Source organism: Martes martes (assembly GCF_963455335.1).
Source record: "Martes martes genome assembly, chromosome: 3".
In the NCBI taxonomy this organism is placed as follows: Eukaryota; Metazoa; Chordata; class Mammalia; order Carnivora; family Mustelidae; genus Martes; species Martes martes.
This window is the reverse complement of record NC_137890.1, coordinates 12,546,133-12,566,484: the sequence shown is the minus strand read 5'-3', so window position 1 is coordinate 12,566,484 and position 20,352 is coordinate 12,546,133. Positions and strand designations below refer to the sequence as shown.

At 40.9% G+C, this 20,352-nt stretch overlaps 1 protein-coding gene across 1 annotated transcript in view; it reads left to right on the top strand.

Annotated features, from left to right (window-relative positions):
• IPO5 (importin 5) overlaps window positions 1–13,288 on the top strand; it is a 41,540-nt gene extending 28,252 nt beyond the window's left edge. The window contains exons 16-26 of the mRNA XM_080798050.1: window positions 469–601; window positions 688–809; window positions 3,686–3,782; window positions 4,956–5,128; window positions 6,610–6,721; window positions 6,808–6,863; window positions 7,879–8,001; window positions 9,140–9,359; window positions 10,162–10,390; window positions 12,158–12,299; window positions 13,143–13,288. Coding sequence (XP_080654176.1) covers window positions 469–601; window positions 688–809; window positions 3,686–3,782; window positions 4,956–5,128; window positions 6,610–6,721; window positions 6,808–6,863; window positions 7,879–8,001; window positions 9,140–9,359; window positions 10,162–10,390; window positions 12,158–12,299; window positions 13,143–13,229 — 1,494 coding nt within the window. The 3' untranslated portion in view covers window positions 13,230–13,288. The remainder of the gene's footprint in view (window positions 1–468; window positions 602–687; window positions 810–3,685; window positions 3,783–4,955; window positions 5,129–6,609; window positions 6,722–6,807; window positions 6,864–7,878; window positions 8,002–9,139; window positions 9,360–10,161; window positions 10,391–12,157; window positions 12,300–13,142) is intronic.
• Window positions 13,289–20,352: the final 7,064 nt, after the last annotated feature.

Genomic DNA, 20,352 nt, shown 5'->3' with positions numbered 1-20,352 from the left:
GTGTCTTCAACGTGCCCAGCCACTTAGAAAATTAAAACAGCTATGAGAAAGGCATGCTTTGTTTCTTGGGTGTAAATAAATGTTTAACAAATGGAATGCTAGGCAGTAGGGATACAGTTAGATAAAATAGGTTCTTGCCTTCAAAAATTCAGTGCCATAATCTGATATAGTTAAGTAGGTTTTATTTATGTAGTCCAGATGCTATTAGAGAAAAACTAAATATTGCTTCTTGAAAGTAACAAACAATAAGACACGGTCCTGGTCTTTCTTGCCTCACATGCTGTCTGTATCTGAGGGTAAAGGTTCACAATGATTTTGTTGTCTCTGAATGTTTTAAGTATATGACCTTAGAAAATGGACTTACCTCTTAAAGAGGTAAACATTGTTTCTATGAAATAGGGAAATGGCTTTCTTTGTGATGTCTTCTTACCCATTGTTTTAAAATCAGTTTTAATTTTTTCCCCCCAGATCTCTTACATGATCTCAGCATGGGCCAGAATGTGCAAAATTCTTGGAAAAGAATTTCAGCAGTACCTTCCAGTGGTTATGGGGCCTTTAATGAAGACCGCTTCAATTAAGCCTGAAGTAGCCCTTTTAGACAGTAGGTGTCTTCACGAAGACATAGGAGTTGTAAAATTCTTCTCTGTGATTATTTTTAACATATATTTGTTTTCTTCCTATTAATAGCACAAGACATGGAGAACATGAGTGATGATGATGGTTGGGAGTTTGTGAACCTTGGGGATCAGCAAAGTTTTGGTATTAAAACTGCAGGATTGGAAGAAAAGTCTACTGCTTGTCAGATGCTGGTGAGTGCATCCACTGTTTACCAAACTTCAGTTGACAATCTCCCATAACACCTGCGTACACATTTCAGAGTTCTTTTCATAGGTGCTAAAGAAATTATTTTAAAGAGCAGGAACATATTCTTTAAAATGTAGAAACCTTGTGACCCATTTACTTTTGGATAAAGAAATCCTGTAGGTGCGGTGCCTGGGGGGCTCAGTCAGCTAAGCCACCTACTCCTGCTTTGGGCTCAGGTCATGATCTCAAGGCGCTGGGGTCAAGCCCCACATAGGGCTCTGTGCTCAGCGGGCAGAGTATTCTCTCCCTCTGCCCCTCCTCTTGCTCATCCTGTCTCTCTTTCTAAAATAAATCTTTAAAAAAAGAAATCATGTAGGTAAACTTCATTATTGGTGTCGTTTCTAACAACAGCAGCAAAACACAAGCAGCTCGAATGCTTGTTACTAGGAAGATAATAATGTACCCTAGAACATTACACAGCTGATACAAAGCTACGTGGGGGCAAGGACTTTGGTCTGTTTTGTGCTTAGTGTATAGTAGATAAGATGGCCAAAGAACATTTTTTTGAATGAATGAACAGAAATGTGCTCGTGCTACTGAAAATTGTATGGTTTCAAAAAAAAAAAAATACATAAACATGCTAGGGACATCAAAAAGTTTGCAGTGATTATTTCTTATGGTATTATGGGGTCTTGTGTGTAAGTTCTCTTTGAGTTGTTTTTTTCCCCTTCATGAGCTTGTGTTATAGACAGGGACAATAAATTTTCTTTTTAAGATTTTATTTATTTATTTGACAGAGATCACAAGTAGGCAGAGAGGCAGGCAGAGAGAGGAGGAAGCAGGCTCCCCGCCGTGCAGAGAGCCCGACACTGGGCTCGATCCCAGGACTCTGGGATCATGACCCGAGTTGAAGGCAGAGGCTTCAACCCACTGAGCCACCCAGGTGCCCAACAATATATTTTTTAAAAGAATTTTAAAATTATGGTTTTGGATAATAAATTAAGCAATTAAATAAGCCTAAATAAAAGTTAATTGCTTACATTTTATCTTGTACTAATAAAGGACTGTTGTTGTGTTTTCTAATTCATTAAACTTGCATTTCCTAAACTTAGCTTATCAGTACTTACTATATTTTATAAACTTTTATGTCCATAATTTATGAACATCTTGGATTTTTGTGGTATCTCTCAAGCAGAGAGCAATTATAAATGTCACATCTCTAAACAAAATTATCAAATCTTTTAATGTAGTGGAAGAAAGTAAAGAAAAAATTATCTTTTTTTTTTTAAGATTTTTTATTTATTTGACAGAGAGAGATCACAAGTAGGCAGAGAGGCAGGCAGAGAGAGGAGGAGGAAGCAGGCTCCCCGCTGAGCAGAGAGCCCGATGCGGGGCTCGATCCCAGGACCCTGAGACTACGACCTGAGCCGAAGGCAGAGGCTCAACCCACTGAGCCACCCAGGCGCCCCAAGAAACAGTTATTTTTAAAACAGCACTGTTTGGGGCACCTGGGTGGCTTGGTCATTTGGGCATCCAGCTCTTGGTTTCAGCTCAGGACAGGGTCTGAGGGTGGTGAGAGGGAGCTGCATCAGACTCTGCACTGGGCGTGGAGCCTGCTTGTGATTCTCTCTCTCCGTCTCCCACCCACCCCACTCCTCTACCCCACAATCCCTGATAACGGGTGCTCTGTCTCTCAGTAAATAAGTAAGCAGACAGCACTGTTTTTCTGTTTCAGTACCGAGATTATTTCTTTTTTAAGATTGACTATTTGAGAGAGAGACTACTCAAGCAGACTCCCCACTGAGCACAGATCCCGAAGTGGGGGTGACCTGAGCTGAAACCAGGAGCTGGAAGCTCAACTGAATGAGCCACCCAGGTGCCCTGAAATAATTATTTTAAAAAATACAAAATAACATAAGCCAGTTGGCAGATTTACAAAGTAAATGATATGCCACAATTATATTTTAGCGTGGAGGAGGGCCAAAGGGAGAGGGAGAGAGAATCTTAAGCGAGCTCAGAACTTAGAGCGAAGTCCGACACGGCGTTCTGTCTCAGGACCCTGAGATCAAGAGTCATACTCAGCTGACTGAGCCACCCAGTCACCCCTATATCTTTTTTTCCCCCCCCAAGATTTTTTAAATTTATTTGAGAGAGAGAGCGCAGTTGCACCCGCACAGACAGGGGGAGGGGCAGCGGAAGAGGGAGAAGCAGACTCCCTACTGAGCAGGGAGCCCAATGTGGGGCTCAGTCCCAGGACCCTGAGATCATGACCGGAGCCGAAGGCAGAGGCTTAACCAGCTGAGTCTCAGGTGCCCCTTATCTTTTTAAATTATTTTTCTTTAATTGATACATTTTGTTTGAAGTTTCTCACAGTGCTGAAACTTCTGCAAAATTCTCCCATGCACAAGAATTAAAACGAGTGTTGTTTGAACCTTTGAAGGACAGTGTATACTGCAGTCACGCCACGGCCCCTTCCCATTTTACAGTTCTTTTTTACATTTATATTTGTGTTTTCCAAATAACCTTCACAGTCCTGCATGCCGCTTTTTTTTTTCTTAATATATTGTTCATTTATTTATTTGAGAGAGAGAGAGAGATAGTGAGCAGGGGAGGGGAAGAGGGCCTCTCGGTGGGACTCCACGCTGAACACAGAGCCTGACATGGGGCCTGATTTCAGGACCCTGAGGTCATGACCTGAGCCAAAATCGGGCGTGGGACACTCAACGAACTGAGCCACCCAGGCACCCGCTGCATGCAGCTTTGACTACATTTCTAGTCAGGATACAGCATTCTGTGGTCCTTATGATTCTGCTATTTAATAAGTATTAACACCTAAAAACTAACATGGATCTTGATTTCTTTTCCGATATTTTGTTTTCAGGTTTGCTATGCTAAAGAGTTGAAGGAAGGCTTTGTGGAATATACTGAACAGGTTGTCAAACTGATGGTCCCTCTACTGAAATTTTATTTCCACGATGATATCCTACAATTTTTGAAAGCAAAACATTTCTAGTATTAGTTCAGTTGTAGCTTGTTCAAGTATTAGATTTTGTGTTAACTGCAGCCTACATCACTGTTACTGTTTGCACTAACTGTAGGTAAATTTCATTTTTTGCATGTGCTTTAGTTTCATGGTTTTTGCTTGGGCCAAAAACATGAAAAAGAAAATGTTATAGATCTAACTTCTAGTTGACAGCTTTTTCTATGAAGCTCTGACAGGTTTTAAGGATTGATATTTTATAAGCAAATGTTTGTGGTTATATATATAATTGCTACTTTTCTCAAATATCTTCGGGTGATGTTAAACTTAAGACCTTTCTTAATAGTTTAGAGACTCACTGAGAATTTTGTGTGGTTGTACTTTGGGGAGAAACATTTGATAAATCTGCATGTTAAATCTTTTCTTTCCAATGTGATAATAATTATTCATACATACAGAAACATTTATATGGCCTTTACACACACACACACACACACACACACAAATTTCATAGATGGATTTTTAAAAAAAAGACAGCCCAACAGTGTTTGAGTCCAGACCAAACTGAGATTTGCCTGACTCTAGGTTCCCTTTGTTGTAGTTCTTCATGCAGCCCCCTGCAGTGGCATCCTTTACAAATGACAGCTTTTGCCCAACAGACACTTAACATGACGCCAGAGGACAAAGAAGTCTTTTTAAGAGGAAGTCTCTGAACCTTATTTTACAAATGATATTAGATAGGGAGGGGCAATTAATCTTCGATGAAAACTGAAAAGGCTCTGGCAGGAGGAGATCCTCATTAGTTTTCCTGGGAGAATCATAGCTTTGGTTGCATTTATTAGAAACCTATATTGCCTAAAGTTTTGGGATAGGAACATCTCGAGATAGGCTCTAAGGATCCCAGATCCTTCCACATTTGAGACTCATTGCTGCTCTATTGTAGATGACGGAAAAGATGGGAGATAAGTCATACCGGTAGGGAGATGTCTGGTTTGTACATATGTTCTGCTTACCACAAGCTCCTGGGTAGCAGTCTGGGATAAACAGGTTACCTGGTGCTCAGTGAGCTCTTTAGTGTTTACATAAGCAAAGTGATAGAACCATTTTTTGAGGATAGTGATTACACTAAGTGTATCTAAGAATAGTGATTATGTTTCCTTAACAATAAAACGTGTTCGAGTGGCAGCAGCAGAATCCATGCCTCTTCTCCTGGAATGTGCGAGAGTTCGTGGTCCTGAGTATCTCACACAGATGTGGCATTTTATGTGTGATGCTCTAATCAAGGCCATTGGCACAGAACCAGATTCAGATGTCCTCTCAGAAATAATGCATTCTTTTGCAAAGGTAAGTATTTTTCTTTTAAAAACACATATAAGGTGTGTGTTCGTTTATTAGTCTAGCTAAATAAATCAAATTGAGTCTTTTTGTGCTATAACAGATTATTTTATTTACTGGAAATGTTTAATCCTTTTTTTTAGCTTAACACTTTTTGTTTTGCATTCTTTTTGTTGTTTTTGGGTTTTTTTTTGTTTGTTTGTTTTTTTCTTTCAGAGTAGCCGCTCTTACAGTCTAGTCTTGGTTAGTTTCCACTCTCATTTACCTAATAATCCATCTGCAGAATCTTGGCTCATTTCCCACCCGCCCACACCTACTTGGTCCTATTCTCTGCTGTATCCATCCCTCTGCTGTTCACGCTGTCTGTGTCTTCTTTGTGCCGAGATAGCCTTACTTGGTCTGTTCCAGAAGTCTCTGTCCTTTCTCTCCCTCTCGGTTCATTCCGCTTTTCTCAAACATGAACTTGCTTGTTACTTGTCACTTCCCTTCCTGTATTTCTTGGTCAGCTCCATGGCCTGCTTCCCACTTCGTTTTGAAAGTTGTTCGTCATCTTTATTTGTCCCCATTTATACTCCTGCAGTTTGAATTTACTTCTGTTTTTCCAAAGAATGCATGTTACTGGGCCTTTGCACATATCCTCTCCCCCAGCTGTAGTGCCTGCCCTCCCAGCACACGCTTGCCCTTTTTCTCGAGCTGGTCTGTGCAGAGTCTGTGAGTGCTGATTGAGCTCCCTAGAGGCTGGGTGCTCTGCTCCGTCTTTGAGACCTCAGCACCTAGCAGTAATGCCTGGCATTTAAGACCTGCTCAGGATCTGCTTCATATAAAAACGTTGTTTAAGTTCTTTTCTTTGAAGTACTGTCATTGTAACACACACACACCCCCACACCCCAAGCATTATCTACTCAGTCAGTCATTAGTCTTCCAGGGTACTGGCTTAGTGAATTTTTCTCATGCTCCCATGTGATTCTTTTTCTTTATTTTTTTTTTTTTAAGATTTTATTTATTTGACAGACAGAGAGGGAACACAAGCAGGAGGAGTGGGAGAGGAAGAAGCAGGCTTCCCGCCGAGCAGGGGGCCAATGTGGGGTTCAGTCCCAGCACCCTGGGATCATGACCTGAGCCGAAGGCAGATGCCTAACAACTGAGCCATCCAGGAGCCCCTTTCCATGTGTGATTTTTAGTGGAATTTAACTAGTGACTCTCAAACCCTTGAATCCCATGGCTTGCTTTCTTTTTTTTTTTTTTTTTTTTTTTTTTTTTTTTTTTTTTTTTTTTTTTAATTTTATTTATTTATTTGAGAGAGAATGAGTGAGAGAGAGCATGAGAGAGAAGATCAGAGGGAGAAGCAGACTCCCCAAAGAGCTGGGAGCCCGATGCGGGACTCGATCCTGGAAGCCGGGATCATAACCTGAGCCAAAGGTAGTCGCTCAACCAACTGAGCCACCCAGGCGCCCCCCATGGCTTGCTTTCTTGACCCAATTCCATTGTAGTGCATTGAAGTCATGGGAGATGGATGCCTTAATAATGAACATTTTGAAGAATTGGGAGGAATATTGAAAGCTAAACTCGAAGAGCATTTTAAAAATCAAGAACTGCGGCAAGGTAAGTTTTCCACGCTTTTATTTCTGAATGTAATCCTTGACCATTTTGGCAACATTTACAAAGACATTTATTTGGGTGTGTTTTAGTTAAAAGACAAGATGAAGACTATGATGAGCAGGTGGAAGAGTCACTACAAGATGAGGTAAATCACTCCCTTCACAACCCAATTTATATGATCATTTGCATCTGGACGATTTTAAATGCTTAAGTTTCTGATTCATCTGACTTGTCATTCTGATAGTAATTATCAGTAATTTTTAGCAGAAGAATCCGACATGTGTTGCACTTATTAATTTAGAGAAGAAGTAATTGAAGCTAGCTGATGGTGGTTGGGACGCTGAGGGAGAGTTCTTGCAGCAGTACCTCACACATAGCAGCGCTCCGAAGTTCCCCGGGTATTTCTTTTACGTTCTCCTGAACAACTTTTTTTTTGGTGCTTTTAGCACTTTAAAGATTAGAGTGAGCTCAGATCAGGTGTTGAATGACTATCTAAAGCCACACCCTGTTGGCAGTCTAGGGCTGAAGGCTCGATCTTTTTGTAATATCAGTTGTTTTTCTCCCAGACCACAGAATAATACAGATTTTATCACAGATAACACACAGAGTGGTTGACGTAAGTTGTCTTTAGCTTGTTGCTCAGTTCTCTCCTCATCGAATCACTTGATGCTGTGAAATCTATTTGCGCTGTGTGTTCAGGGCCCAGAGTGTGGCCTGTAGCCATCCTGGTGGACCAGTCAGCCCCTTGCTGTGCAGGGTGCTCACATGCTGACAGACGCAGCTTGTGAGTAACTGAAGCCACATCTCCGCCAGTCTACTCCCAGGTTAGAAACATTCTTGCAGAAAACAAAAAAAGAGTACTGAAGTAAAAACACTCTGTCTCAGAGCTTCGAAACTTAAGTACATTTCAAGAAAACTCTTTGGAATAAGCACAGTACTTGCCTACACCTTCTCTTTCTGGGCCGGTAGGAGACGCCACCTCCAGTCATCAGTGTTAAGCGCAGGCTCCAGACTCTTGCTGTGCCCTTAAGAAAATGATGACAAATTGAGTTTTCTACACATCTTAAATTTTTAAAAATAAATGTAACTGTCATAGTGGAGATAACTTATTAATGCATATGGATGTTGTGTGTGTTTTTGGTTTTTGTTTTTGTTTTTAGGATGATAATGATGTTTATATTCTGACCAAAGTGTCAGACATTTTACACTCAATATTCAGTAGCTACAAGGAAAAGGTGTTACCGTGGTTTGAACAGCTGCTTCCGTTAATTGTCAACCTAATTGTAAGTGTTGCCTCTCTCTGATAGTTGTTTTAGATAGTTGCCTGTGATGTTTTCTGTGCAGCTTTTAAAAACACACTTTTAGGTTAAAATGGATCTTAGAAATCATAGAGAGCTTCCAGAGTACATCTTTAATTTTGTCAAGTTTATTGCATTGCCCTTGATATTTTCTTATTTAATACATGCCTAAGGTTTGCTAATTGGGTTTTCCATAGTTCAATTAAATTACAGTGCATTCCAGGGACCTACAAATGACTTTTCATTATTTGAGGTTATGTGTGCCCTGCTAAATTAACAAAATTACTACTTTCTTTGGTGGACCCTCGAGGATTCAGTTAAAATCCTTGTTACGTACAGTCAGCAATCATACATTGTGGATGATGGCCTTATGTATTCAGTTTTTAAAATATGCATGAAAAGCAATCAATAGAAGTTTGTCTTGCTTTGGGTTTTACTTTTGCTTTGTATTTAGTAGTGCAGCACATTTTTTAAAAAGTTTAGGCACATGTGACTTAGCCTGTTGAGTGGATACATGAAGTTAAAACCTGTTCACAGCTTTTCTTGTTGTTTTGTTCTTGTTTTAAAGATTTTATTTATTTATTTATTTGTCAAAGAGAGAGCAAGAGTGAGAGAGTGAGTGAGCACAAGCAGGGGGAGCAGCAGGGAGAGGGAGAAGCAGGCTCCCTGCTGAGCAAAGAGCCCAATGTGGGACTCGATCTCAGGACGCTGGGATCATGACTTGAGCCGAAGGCAGATGCTTAACCAACTGAGCCACCCAGGCATCCCTTTCTTGTTGTTTCTTAAAGACAGCATTATCATTATCTTTTTTATGAAGCAAATGTACATAAGTTGCTGCTGCTGCTGCTGGTTCTTCCTGGTATGTGCTAATGTCAGATTGTGAGATTCTATAGAAAAATCTCGCAGTCTTTTAAACTTGTAGTTCATTAAATCTCTTTGGTAAGTTGAGGATTGTTATTCACAAGAAGTGATTATTCCTGTGTTGTATTTCATTGCCTATATCAGGAATATCCATGTAAGCTGATAGTCAGTAGTGTTTTGTTTTGTTTTTGTTTTTGTTTTTGTTTTTTACATTCTTTATGTACTCCGGTATTCAAAGCTTAAAAGATTCTCTCTTTTATAGTGTCCACATAGACCATGGCCAGACAGACAATGGGGATTGTGCATCTTTGATGATGTCATAGAACACTGTAGTCCAGCCTCATTTAAATATGCAGAATATTTCTTAAGGCCGATGCTCCAGTATGTATGTGACAACAGCCCGGAAGTCAGGCAAGCAGCTGCATATGGCTTGGGAGTCATGGCACAGTATGGTGGAGATAACTACCGTCCTTTTTGTACAGGTACTTTCATTTGTTTGGTTTCAGGCACTCTCTTAATCACCTCCTCGTTCTCTTCCATGCCCCCAAACATTATATTGCTATTTTTGCTGTATTCTCCTTCCCTTTCTCAAACTTGTCACCTTTGGTGCATACGAATTGACCTCTTTGTTCTGGAAACGGAAATAAATGAGTGGAATCTGAGCCTCTCCACCATGTCCTCCAGAGCACAGTTATTTCGGGTTTGGGGTTTACACCCCAGCTGTAGGAGAGGACTTTTTTATTTTTAACTTTTTTTAAGATTCTATCCATTTGAAAGAGTGAGAGCACACATGAGCCGGGGTGGGGGCAGGGGGCAGAGGGCAGAGGGAGAAGGAGAAGCAGACTCTGCACTTAGCACAGAGCCCGATGAGGGGGCTTGATCCCAGGACCCTGAGATCATGATCTCCGCCAAAGTCAGACACTTAATTCACTGAGGCACCCAGGCGCCCCGAATATAGGACTTTCCAGACATACTGGGATCCCTGTAGGGGTAGCACAGGAATATAGCTGGAGGCTCTTAAAAGCTGAAGTAAGTGGCCGGGAGTATAAACCTGGAGGCTCCTGACCTCGACCTCGTAGGGTCTCCTTCAGTAGAGTGAGGGCTGGTGCTCCTGGTTGTGGCAGCCTGCCTTTCCTCACTGGGTCTGGTTCTGCGGCCACAATGACACAACATACCTTACACCTTACTAATTCTTCACTGTAATCGATAATGGGGCCGTAGATAAAAAAACATTGGCTTGAAATGTGAGGTTTTAACTGACCTTCTTGCAATTGCCTATTTTAGAAGCACTTCCGCTGCTGGTAAGAGTTATTCAGTCTGCCGATTCTAAGACCAAAGAAAATGTCAATGCTACAGAGAACTGCATCTCAGCAGTAGGGAAAATTATGAAGTTCAAGCCTGACTGTGTGAGTGTTGAAGAAGTCCTGCCACACTGGTTGTCCTGGCTTCCACTACATGAAGATAAAGAAGAAGCTGTTCAGACTTTTAATTATCTGTGTGATTTGATTGAAAGGTAAGAAAAAGGACAAATTAGACCTTATTTTCTTCCTCCCTTTACAAAACAGTGTTTCCTGTGCATAGCCCTCAGATGTATAGGTTTATAATAATGTTGTCTTTATAAATCATGTTAAGCCATATCACAGTTAATGCTGCCTTACAGTTAGATCTAATTTTGACTTACTCTTTATGAAATTAAATTCAGCAGTTGAGGCATTGTAGAATATAATGTTGTAAGAAAGTTCCCTTTTAATATTGTCACCCTCCCCATTTATCTGGGTTTTTTTATTTATTTGGCTTTAGATTTTTATTTTTTAAGATACTTATTTATTTGACAGCGCAAGCAGGGGGAGAAGTGGGCTCCCTGATGAGCAGGGAGCCCAATGCAGAACTCAGTCCCAGGACCCTGGGATTGTGACCTGAGCCGGAGGCAGATGCCACCTGGGCACCCTGCTTTAGATTTTTTTTTAAATTTCAGCTTTACTAAGGTGTAATTGACATATATCACATACTAGTAGAATGAGATTGAAGAATGTTGACAGTGCCATTATTTGGCCCTCTAAAATTCTGGTATTTGGGGAGGGGGGGATTCAAGAATCAGTGGTGTAAGGAAAGTATTCCGAACCAGTAATCAAGATCTGGCCCTAGGCTCTGGCATTATTGATGCTATTTTGTGTTCATGAGTATATCTAAGAATTGCAACAACCTGGAGGCCATGGAAGCTGTCAAATCCAGGGTGTGTTCTTTGGTGTCTGTCCTCCAAATTTTTTTTTTTTTTTAAGATTTTATTTATTTATTCAACAGAGAGAGAGATCACAAGTAGGCAGAGAGGCAGGCAGAGAGAGAGGGGGAAGCAGGCTCCCCGCTGAGCCGAGAACCCGATGTGGGGCTCAATCCCAGGACCCTGGGATCATGACTGAGCCGAAGGCAGAGGCTTTAACCCACTGAGCCACCCAGGCACCCCTGTCTTCCAAATATTAATCAGATATAGGCTCTGTCGCTGTTAATTACTGCTTTTATTCATGAATAACTCTAAGGACTACAACCACTCCTTTCCTAGAAGTTGTAGAAATAGGCCAGTGGGCATATTCCCTCATGCCTTTTTAAGTTCTTGTTCACACAAATGCTGTGTTTGAGTGTTCCCACGGAGAACTGTCATTAGGGGATGTGATAGCCATCCTGGAAACTGTACACTCCTTATCTGCTCCTGCCTCTGAAGCCACCAGTTCTCCATCATGCTCTTGGATCATCTCCCTTGGAAATGACTATTCTGAAAGTCTCTTAATGAAAGGCTAGAATTCTAGTTAAATTCACTATTTTGTTTCTTTCCATTAAATTCGTGTAAAGTTTATTTCCCAACATACTCTTGAAATGCCACTGAATCCTTTTAAACTTCAAATGTATTTGGAAACCATTTTGCCATATATAAATAACAATAGTGTTAAGAAACTGTTATTCTTAGTAATAGCTCTTTTTTTTTCTTTAACTAAGTCACAAATTATTTATAAAGCACTTCGAACATTCTATTCCTTGCCCCTTAAAACAAATCTAAGAAATGAGCCAAGTATTTTTCCTGATTTACATGGGAAGACACTGAAGAGCTAATAAATAAAATCAGCTGGTTTTCCTCCCACTGAATATGACTTTAGTGAATGCATAATCATCTTAGAAGAAAATTGTGTAACAAAATTCTATGTTGGAGGAAGGATGTAGGAAAGTATGAGTGCTTGAGTGATTTCTCCTTATAATTTTCATTTATAATGGCTTTCTTCTCTTTGGTCAGTAATCACCCCATCGTTCTTGGCCCAAACAATACCAATCTGCCCAAAATATTCAGTATAATTGCAGAAGGAGAAATGCATGAGGCAATTAAACATGAAGATCCTTGTGCCAAACGTCTGGCTAATGTAGTTCGTCAAGTACAGGTAAGCTGTTTTGCTGAAATTGTGGAAGGGGCAATAAAATAGTTTTTGAGAGGTGTTTTGGTTTTGTTTTGGGGGCTTATTTTTTTTCCTTTTTTCTATATTAGAAATAGGTACCCAATTTCTTTTTTTTTTCTTTTTTTAATTTTTTTTAAGATTTTATTTATTTATTTGACAGACAGAGATCACAAGTAGACAGAGAGGCAGGCAGAGAGAGGAGAAAGCAGGCTCCCCACTGAGCAGAGAGCCCGATGTGGGGCTCGATCCCAGGACCCCGAGACCATGACCTGAGCCGAAGGCAGAGGCTTTAACCCACCGAGCCACCCAGGCGCCCCCCCAATTTCATTTTTATATTCTCTCATCTCCAAGGCTCAAATTACTTAATATATGGTCTGTGTGCTCTCACTTTTTTTATTAGCACTAAAACATTTGTCCTAAACTTGAGACATTTTGAATCTTCCGGTTGGTGCTTATTAGCACATACTCATGTAGGGTTTTTTTTGCATTGTCTGAAGAAAAAAAAGATGAGATTTGAATAGTAAGTGAGCTGTCATCTACCAAAGTCTTTTAAATGATATGCTCCCCAAATTCTTACCTGTTGTTTACTTGACTGTGTCCTCTACCAAGTATAGGTTTATCAGATCACACTGAATGAAGAAAACTTAGGGTAAATGAACTTTAAAGATATGAACAGATTTCTTGCTTTTATAAGGATACTCATGAAACTACTCTACCTTGAAAGAAAGTATTTGGCATTATTATTACAGTCTACCTAATGATGGTTAGTACAATACTTCTAAATGACCGTTTCACTGAATCTAAATTTCTGAAACTGTTTTTTCCTAGACTTCTGGAGGATTGTGGACCGAGTGCATAGCACAGCTCAGTCCCGAGCAGCAGGCAGCCATACAGGAGCTCCTGAACTCTGCTTGAAGGGCCTTAATATCACCACCAGAAAACTAACTCCAAATAAACGTTTACCCTTTTGTTTAGGTTTCTTTGTTTTGTTTTTGAGCAAAGAGAGCGGTAGAGTTGTGTTGTGTAGGCCATTCTTCGGCAAGGCCACACCAGCGGAAAGAGAAGCACTGGGTTTCAGAGTGGTGTTTGAACGGGTTCTCGTACCACGGAAGAGGTTCCCCGTAAGCCCTACAGTAGCACCGAAGAGTATTTTTCTACTGGTGTAAGCCACCCGTGTGAACGTGGAAGGGAAATGAAATTAAGTTCTCTCATTAGACAAAGGAAATTTAAGACAAAACAGCTTTAAGATCAGTTACTGAGCGTAGATGTCTGTTAAAAACAATTTGCTATACACCTAGTGTTAATTTTATTAATTGGAGTGTGAGTCTCTTTGTAGGGTAGAAAGAAGCCTTCTACCCAACAAACTAGTAGATCTAAAAATTGAAAAAAGAAAAAAAAAGCTGAAGACAAAAACAAGCATGAAGATGTCATATTTGATGTCACTTTCAGTTTTTTCCCAAAAGGCTTATGCAGTGACTCAATTTGGAAAGCTTTTCAGCTTCCAGCCCTTGAATGTGAAGTGTCGTTGGCATGTCTGGCAGTAGTCTCTCATTCACTCCTCAATAAACAACATTGAAATACAAAAGAAGTTTGTGTAAAAATTCAGTACTGTCTGGCTTTGATTCATTTAATGTTTTTAATACAAGAATAAGCTAATTTTTTTTTAGAGTAGTAACTATGGCTTTGAATGTTTTCTTTTTTCCCCTAATATTTTCCTTCTGCAGTTGGAACATTAATTAAAGCATCTAGTTTTTACCGTCTTCTACTTTAATTTAAACTAAGTTATATGCCTATTCCTTCACAATCGGTATCCTTTTAAGGTTTGCAAATTTCAGCCAATAGTTTTTTAAAATTAGGATTGTCCTGATAGATAAAAAAAGATTTGGCTCAATATTTTCACTGCAAATTGTAATTGATAACAGAGCCACACACAACTTTCAAACTTTTAATTTTATGATAAATATTATGCCTAAAATTATTTACTGGTAAATTCAGTTAAATGTGTGAATTTTTTTTCTTTGTGTGTTAACCTCATACCAGTAAATGACTTGCTGTTGTTTCTTTACGTAATTTTTCTAAGGGATCTGAACAGATTTCTGTTGAAACTTCAGTGTTAACATTTTTATAGTTTGTACTAAATTTAACCGTGATAAAAAGAAATGAATTTTATGCATAGATCAGAATTTAAAATTAAAGATTTTTTCTTTAAGCGATTTGCATTACTTTATTAAAACTAAATCTGAAATGGACTAGAAAGAATGAATTATCTTAGATGGTTCACTTGGTAGCAGCTACCCTTCAAATACATTTTCAGTTTTCAGCACAACATCATTAGCCCAGCAGCGTCAGTCTCTGGCAGACAGCACTGAGTGACTTCACCAGCGCAGCCATTGCTTTCAGCGGGCACCTCCGCGACTGCTCAGTGGTGTGTCGGGGGCAGTGTTTGGAGCTCTTCTATACCCTGTGTTCCTGTGGGAGTAGAACGTGTCAAGACATCTCCTTTGTGCTTTCTTACGTAGAATAGTGTGAAAAGCCAGTTCGTGTACTGATGCCAATCGCAGATTCACTTTTGTTTTTAATTTAAATTATTACTACACTTGAAAGAAAACATGTTAAAAATGTGGCACACTTTTAAGTTCAGATGGACGCGTGGTCGCAGGATGGCTGCGCGTTTTCGGAGAATCTCGTGTCTGTGGAGCTCCGTTCTAAGCACATTCAGGTACGACTCTTCGTAGCTTCTGGTTAAGCGTTAATGGGAAAATCAGAAGATGGACGAGTGAAGTCGGTAAGATCCCTGGAGGAAGTAAAGGGGTGCAGATCCACCCTTCTGGAGAGACGTAGAGAAACATGTCATTGAAATTGAATCGAATCCATTGGGGAAGGTTGGTATTCAAGGCTGTTAATGTGATGTGATCTTGCAATCCAGGGCTCATAGCTCATTGTAATATGTTCATGAACTAACAGTGCTTTGGAATTTTCCGGGGAAACATTTTTAATACCTCATTTTGTCTACACAAGATGGAAGTTCATGTTTTTTCCTTTTGTACCAAATTTAGTTGCCTAGTGGCCTTGTATGTCCACCAGTAATGATATATTTATGAATCCAAGCTATTTCTGGGAGGAAATAATGTGTGTGGCTCTTACATTTTCTGGGTATTTTGTAACAAAGGATTAAGTTACGTGCACAAGTGTTAGAAATTTGTAGCAGAACTCATTTGGAGTATTTTTTTAATGCTGTAAATTTAAAGAAAAGTAAATTGTCTTAAAGCTAATTTGACACTTCTGTAATGGGAAGGCAACTTTATCATGACTCTGGAGTTGTAGTTTGACTAACAGAACCATCACTAAATACATAAGCAAATAAACATTCTTGATGCACCTGGTCTCATAATAAATAAGGGGGGTGCATATTCATAGTGGTGGGAGCATTACAGTTTTATGATCTAGTCTCGAATGAGTTCCTGTTAAGCAGTTTAAAAGACTTAAGGGGCTAGCTGAATGTTTAACTTAGTATGGCTTCATTCTCTGAAGTACCAAACAATTTTTTGGCTCTTGTCTTGTTCCATAGAAATCACTTCGCACCTTGTATCCCTCTTTGCCTCAAAGGAGCGATGGCCCAGACCTGCCATCTTCCATTTCCCTTACCTCCAAACGTTCTGAGTGCGGCTGTTGGAGAGTGGGTGACCTGCAAGGAATAGGCTTGGCTTTTTACTTCAACTCTTGAATTTCTGAAGCACAGGGGCAGGGGTAACTCTAAGACCATCCTGCAGTAGACTGCCCCCCCCCTTTTTTACACAGCCCTATAATCCTGACACTCATTTACTAGATGGTATTTGACCTTGTTTTACATACTACTTTTATTTGAATATGACACTTAAATTATAGCTCAATTTTTACTTTATGAAAAAAAGGAATCCAGAAGCAGTGCAATGTGTATGGTTTTTGTGCGAAACACCACAAAAAGTTTATTTTTAAAGATTGGTGCCACTGATAGGGGATAGCAGCAGGCAGAGGAGGAGACTCCCTGCCCTCCTCCTGACCCTCCCCCCTGCTCGTGCTCTCATGGGTGCTCTCTCGAATAAATTTTTTTTAAAAATCTTAATAAAAAATTTTTTCAAGTTTATTATTAAAAGATTTTAAGAAAAATGCAACATACCAATTTTTAGTGTTCTTGAATTGGGTCTCGAGAAAAGGTTACCATTTATAATAAATAAATGATAAATAAGCCATAAGACCAGAAGCTCACATTGTAGCTGGTGATTTCTTGGTTGGTTTGTTGGTGGTTTTTTTTTTAAAGATTTTATTTATTTGACAGAGGGAACACAAGCAGGGGGAGTGGGGAAGGGAGAAACAGGCTTCCTGCCCAGCAGGGAGCCTGATAGATGGGGGATCGAATCCTCCCTGCTCGGCGGGAAGCTTGCTTCTCCCTCGCCCTTTGTTGCTCCCCCTGTTTGTACTCTTATGTCAAATCTTTTAAAAAGTGAGTAGAGAGAATATAAAATAGCAACACTAACGTGGAGACATTACAATGGATTGAAATTACAACGGTCTCTTTGAAGAACCGTGACTCCTGAATGACAGTAGGAAGGATTCTGAGGTTCGATGAAGACTGCATTTGAAGATACTAAGGGGGACTTTCTGGTTTCACAATGGAGATCACCCTTTGCTCCCCTCCCGAGATGGAAGCCTCAGGGTGTGTCACCAGAGACAGTGTGAAGCCCTGCTCCGGCCTTCAGGGACCACGATCACCCCAAAGCTGCTTGCTTTCCTAGTGCAGAGGCCAGTTCCCAGGAGTCCTTCCCAGAGGCCTGCAAGGTCGGGGGCTGGCCACTGGGGCCTGGTTCCACCTTGCCATCTGACTCCAGTCCACGGCCGCCCAGAGCCCTGCCTCCCCACGCTCCCAGCAGCCCCAACTCCCTTCCCTCCTGGAAGGGAGCCCTGGCCCCACAGGCTTCCTGCTGTTTTGAAAACTGCTTAGATGTACCGGTCAGGGGCTGTTTCTCTTCAGCCCCATTCCACGTTGGTGTACTAGACCACTGGTTTCTTGCCTGGGCCTGTTTTCTTTGCAAACCTGGCCTTTACCTGAGCTAGCTAGAATAGATGGCATTATTCCCAAATAGTTTCTCTTGGATGCTCCAAAGGCTTCCTCTGATCTCTGTGTGGTGGGGAGTGCTGGTGGCAATTTGGTGGAATGATGTAACCCAAGTGCCAGGGGGTTCAGGGTAGCGGCCTTACTGGGACAGCCCCATTCAGGCCCTGGGGACCAGACCCCATTCAAACATTCCCAGACCAACCAAGATTGAAAACCTGATAATCTGAGCTTTCCGCTCTGGAACTCACCTGAACACTTTCACTGGAAATATTTTAATTATTTATGAAAAGATCCTTGACATATTTTCTGGAACAGATGGCAACAGATAAGTAAGGAATGCTCTCTTCTTCAGTTCGTACGTGGGTATTTTGAGAAGAGGCTCAAATTCTGCCAAGTTTTGTTTGTTTTCTTTTTTTTTTTATTATGTAACGTTTTACAGAGGGCCACCTGTACCTGGTTCAAAATTCAAGATTTATAAAACATTCAGGGAAAAGTCTCTCTTCACTCTCATGCCTCAGCTAGGCCCTCTCAGCTTTCCCTGTGAAAGAAAAGTTCATAGACTTGGCCCCAACAGAACATTTTTGCTCTGTGTAATTCATAACGTCCTTCTGGAAGGAAATTAGCATTCCTGATGAAAAGCCTCTGTGTCTTTCTGATGGACAGGAGTTGGGTTAAAAACTGTTCTAAGGAGTGACGGGCTGTCTCAGTAGAGTGTGCAACTTTTCATCTCAGGGTTGAGTTTAAGAGAGTTCCACGTTGGCTATACAGAGTACTAAAAAAATATTTTTTTAATGTATTTCTAAAAAAAACAACACTGTTCTGAGAAACTACCCACCTGCCTAGTTAACCTAGCCTGAACTCTAACCAGACATTCAGGTTTGTTTGTTTTTAATAAGCCAACAGTGATTAACCTAACCTAAATTTTTTGTTTCTAAATGCCTCTGCTGTGAAAGAAATCTTTGAAATTGGCCCGCTCAAGGTCTGTGTTCCTGCAATAAATTTTAAGTTCCAACCTACTAAATTGTCTGAAAAATATTTTTTAAACATCTTCCACAGAAGGAAAATGATCTGTTCGTATGTATCCTTCCAGGGTGATAAATATTCAAATGGCTTTTTGGAATAAAATTTACATCTTTTTGGCCAGGAATTATCAATAACCAGCTCTATTAAAGATGGAGGTTGAACATTTTTGCCTTTTAAATAGATACGCTCAGTACTGATTCTCATCAAATTGTTAAAACTAGATCATCATACTGATTTAGAACCTCATTTCATTTTAAACTAAGCGGCATCAGGCTAAATAGCCTTTTATTATTAAATTGGCATAGAAAGTCTCATTCTCATTAGGGAGCATATTTTCAAGTATGCGTTCTCATAAAATTATGATCTTTACTAGCATTTCATTTTATTTTTTAAAAATTTAATATCAGAGTTGTGTGTTTAATGTGTTTATTTTTGTGGTTGCCTGCTATTTATAGCAAATGATACCAATTTTTCGTTTGGGGTAACGATTTAAAATTTTAAAGTGCTTTAAAAAGTGAGTTGATTTTTTTTTAAAGATTTTATTTATTGAGTGCAATTTGAGAGCACAAGCTGGGGAAGAGGCAGAGGGAGAATGAAGCAGGCTCCCTGCTGACAAGGGGCTGGATCCCAGGACCCCGGGATCACGACCTGAGCCAAAAGCAGACGCTTAACTGGCAGATGCTTAACCAACTGAGCCACCCAGGCGCCCCGGTGAGTTGATTTTTAAAATTATAATGTCAATAGAGGTACAGTTGCTGTGAGGGTACAACAAAAATCATGCAGATGGTACTCATGATTGAAGTGTAGTCTATGAGATGCTTTTTCTTGACCAAGGCTCGCAGTGCAGTCCTACAGTTTCGACAGGTTTTGTTCTTAGTGATGAAAAGTGTGACGCACTGAGTACTCTGTCAGGTTAGACAAACAAAACTCCATAAGAGTATGGCTCGGCCAACAGACGCTCAGAGGCATGAACCAGAAACAAGAACTGTACAGGTTTGGGGTTTTTAAATTTTTTGTTTCAAAACAATTTCAAATTCACAGATAAGCGTAAGAAATAGCACAAGGAATCCCTATATACCCTTTGTCCAGACTCACCACCCCGAACAGTTACCTCCAGAATCCCTTGAGAGAGACCGAGATTGCCTCCTTGAGCGAGCTCTGATCAGCCTCCTCCGAGCTCTTCTCGTGGGCCTCGGCTTTTGGACTCCCGTGGTCCTCCCTGCCTTGTCCAACGTGGTGAGAATCGTGCTGTCGGGGGAGCCTCCTCCCCCTCCAGTCGGGTTCCCCGTGCCCCACCCCATCCCCCTGGCGAGGCAGCAAGGGTCCTGCCAGGTTTGTTCAGCCAGAACCCCAGCACCCCAATGTCACCCCTTCCCAGTTTCCCACGCACCGAGCCCCACCCTGCCCCTGAGCTAGAAATCCCCGCTTGTCCTTGTGGGGGTGACAGTTGAGCCTGTCTCTGACCCAGCAGAGCCCCATTGCTCTGGACAATGGACCACACCTGTCGCCGTGGTCTCCCTGAATACAGTCTGCCTTGCCCTCCTTGTGTCACAAACAATCTTTTCTTTAGCAAAAGTTACAGAATCCTAACCCCTCATTCCTTAATTTTGAGCATGCATTTCCTAAGAATAAGGACATGTCCGTAAATACCACAGTATTCTCACTGTCGGGAAGCTTCCCATTACTACCCTATTACCTAACAGAACATCCAGGCTGCAAATCCACCAGTTGTGCTGGTCCCTCAAGTCCAGTCTCTTGGCTCCAAGCTCCACTCGTCCACGCGCTCTGCTCTCCCACACTGGGGCTGGGACTTGGCCCCAGTGACTTTGCAGGACTCCCTGGCCAGCTGGCTTCTGTTTGGATCCTACGGATGGGAGGCCCCAGGAGGATACGGGGCAGGGAGAGAAGAAGGGACATCCTCCC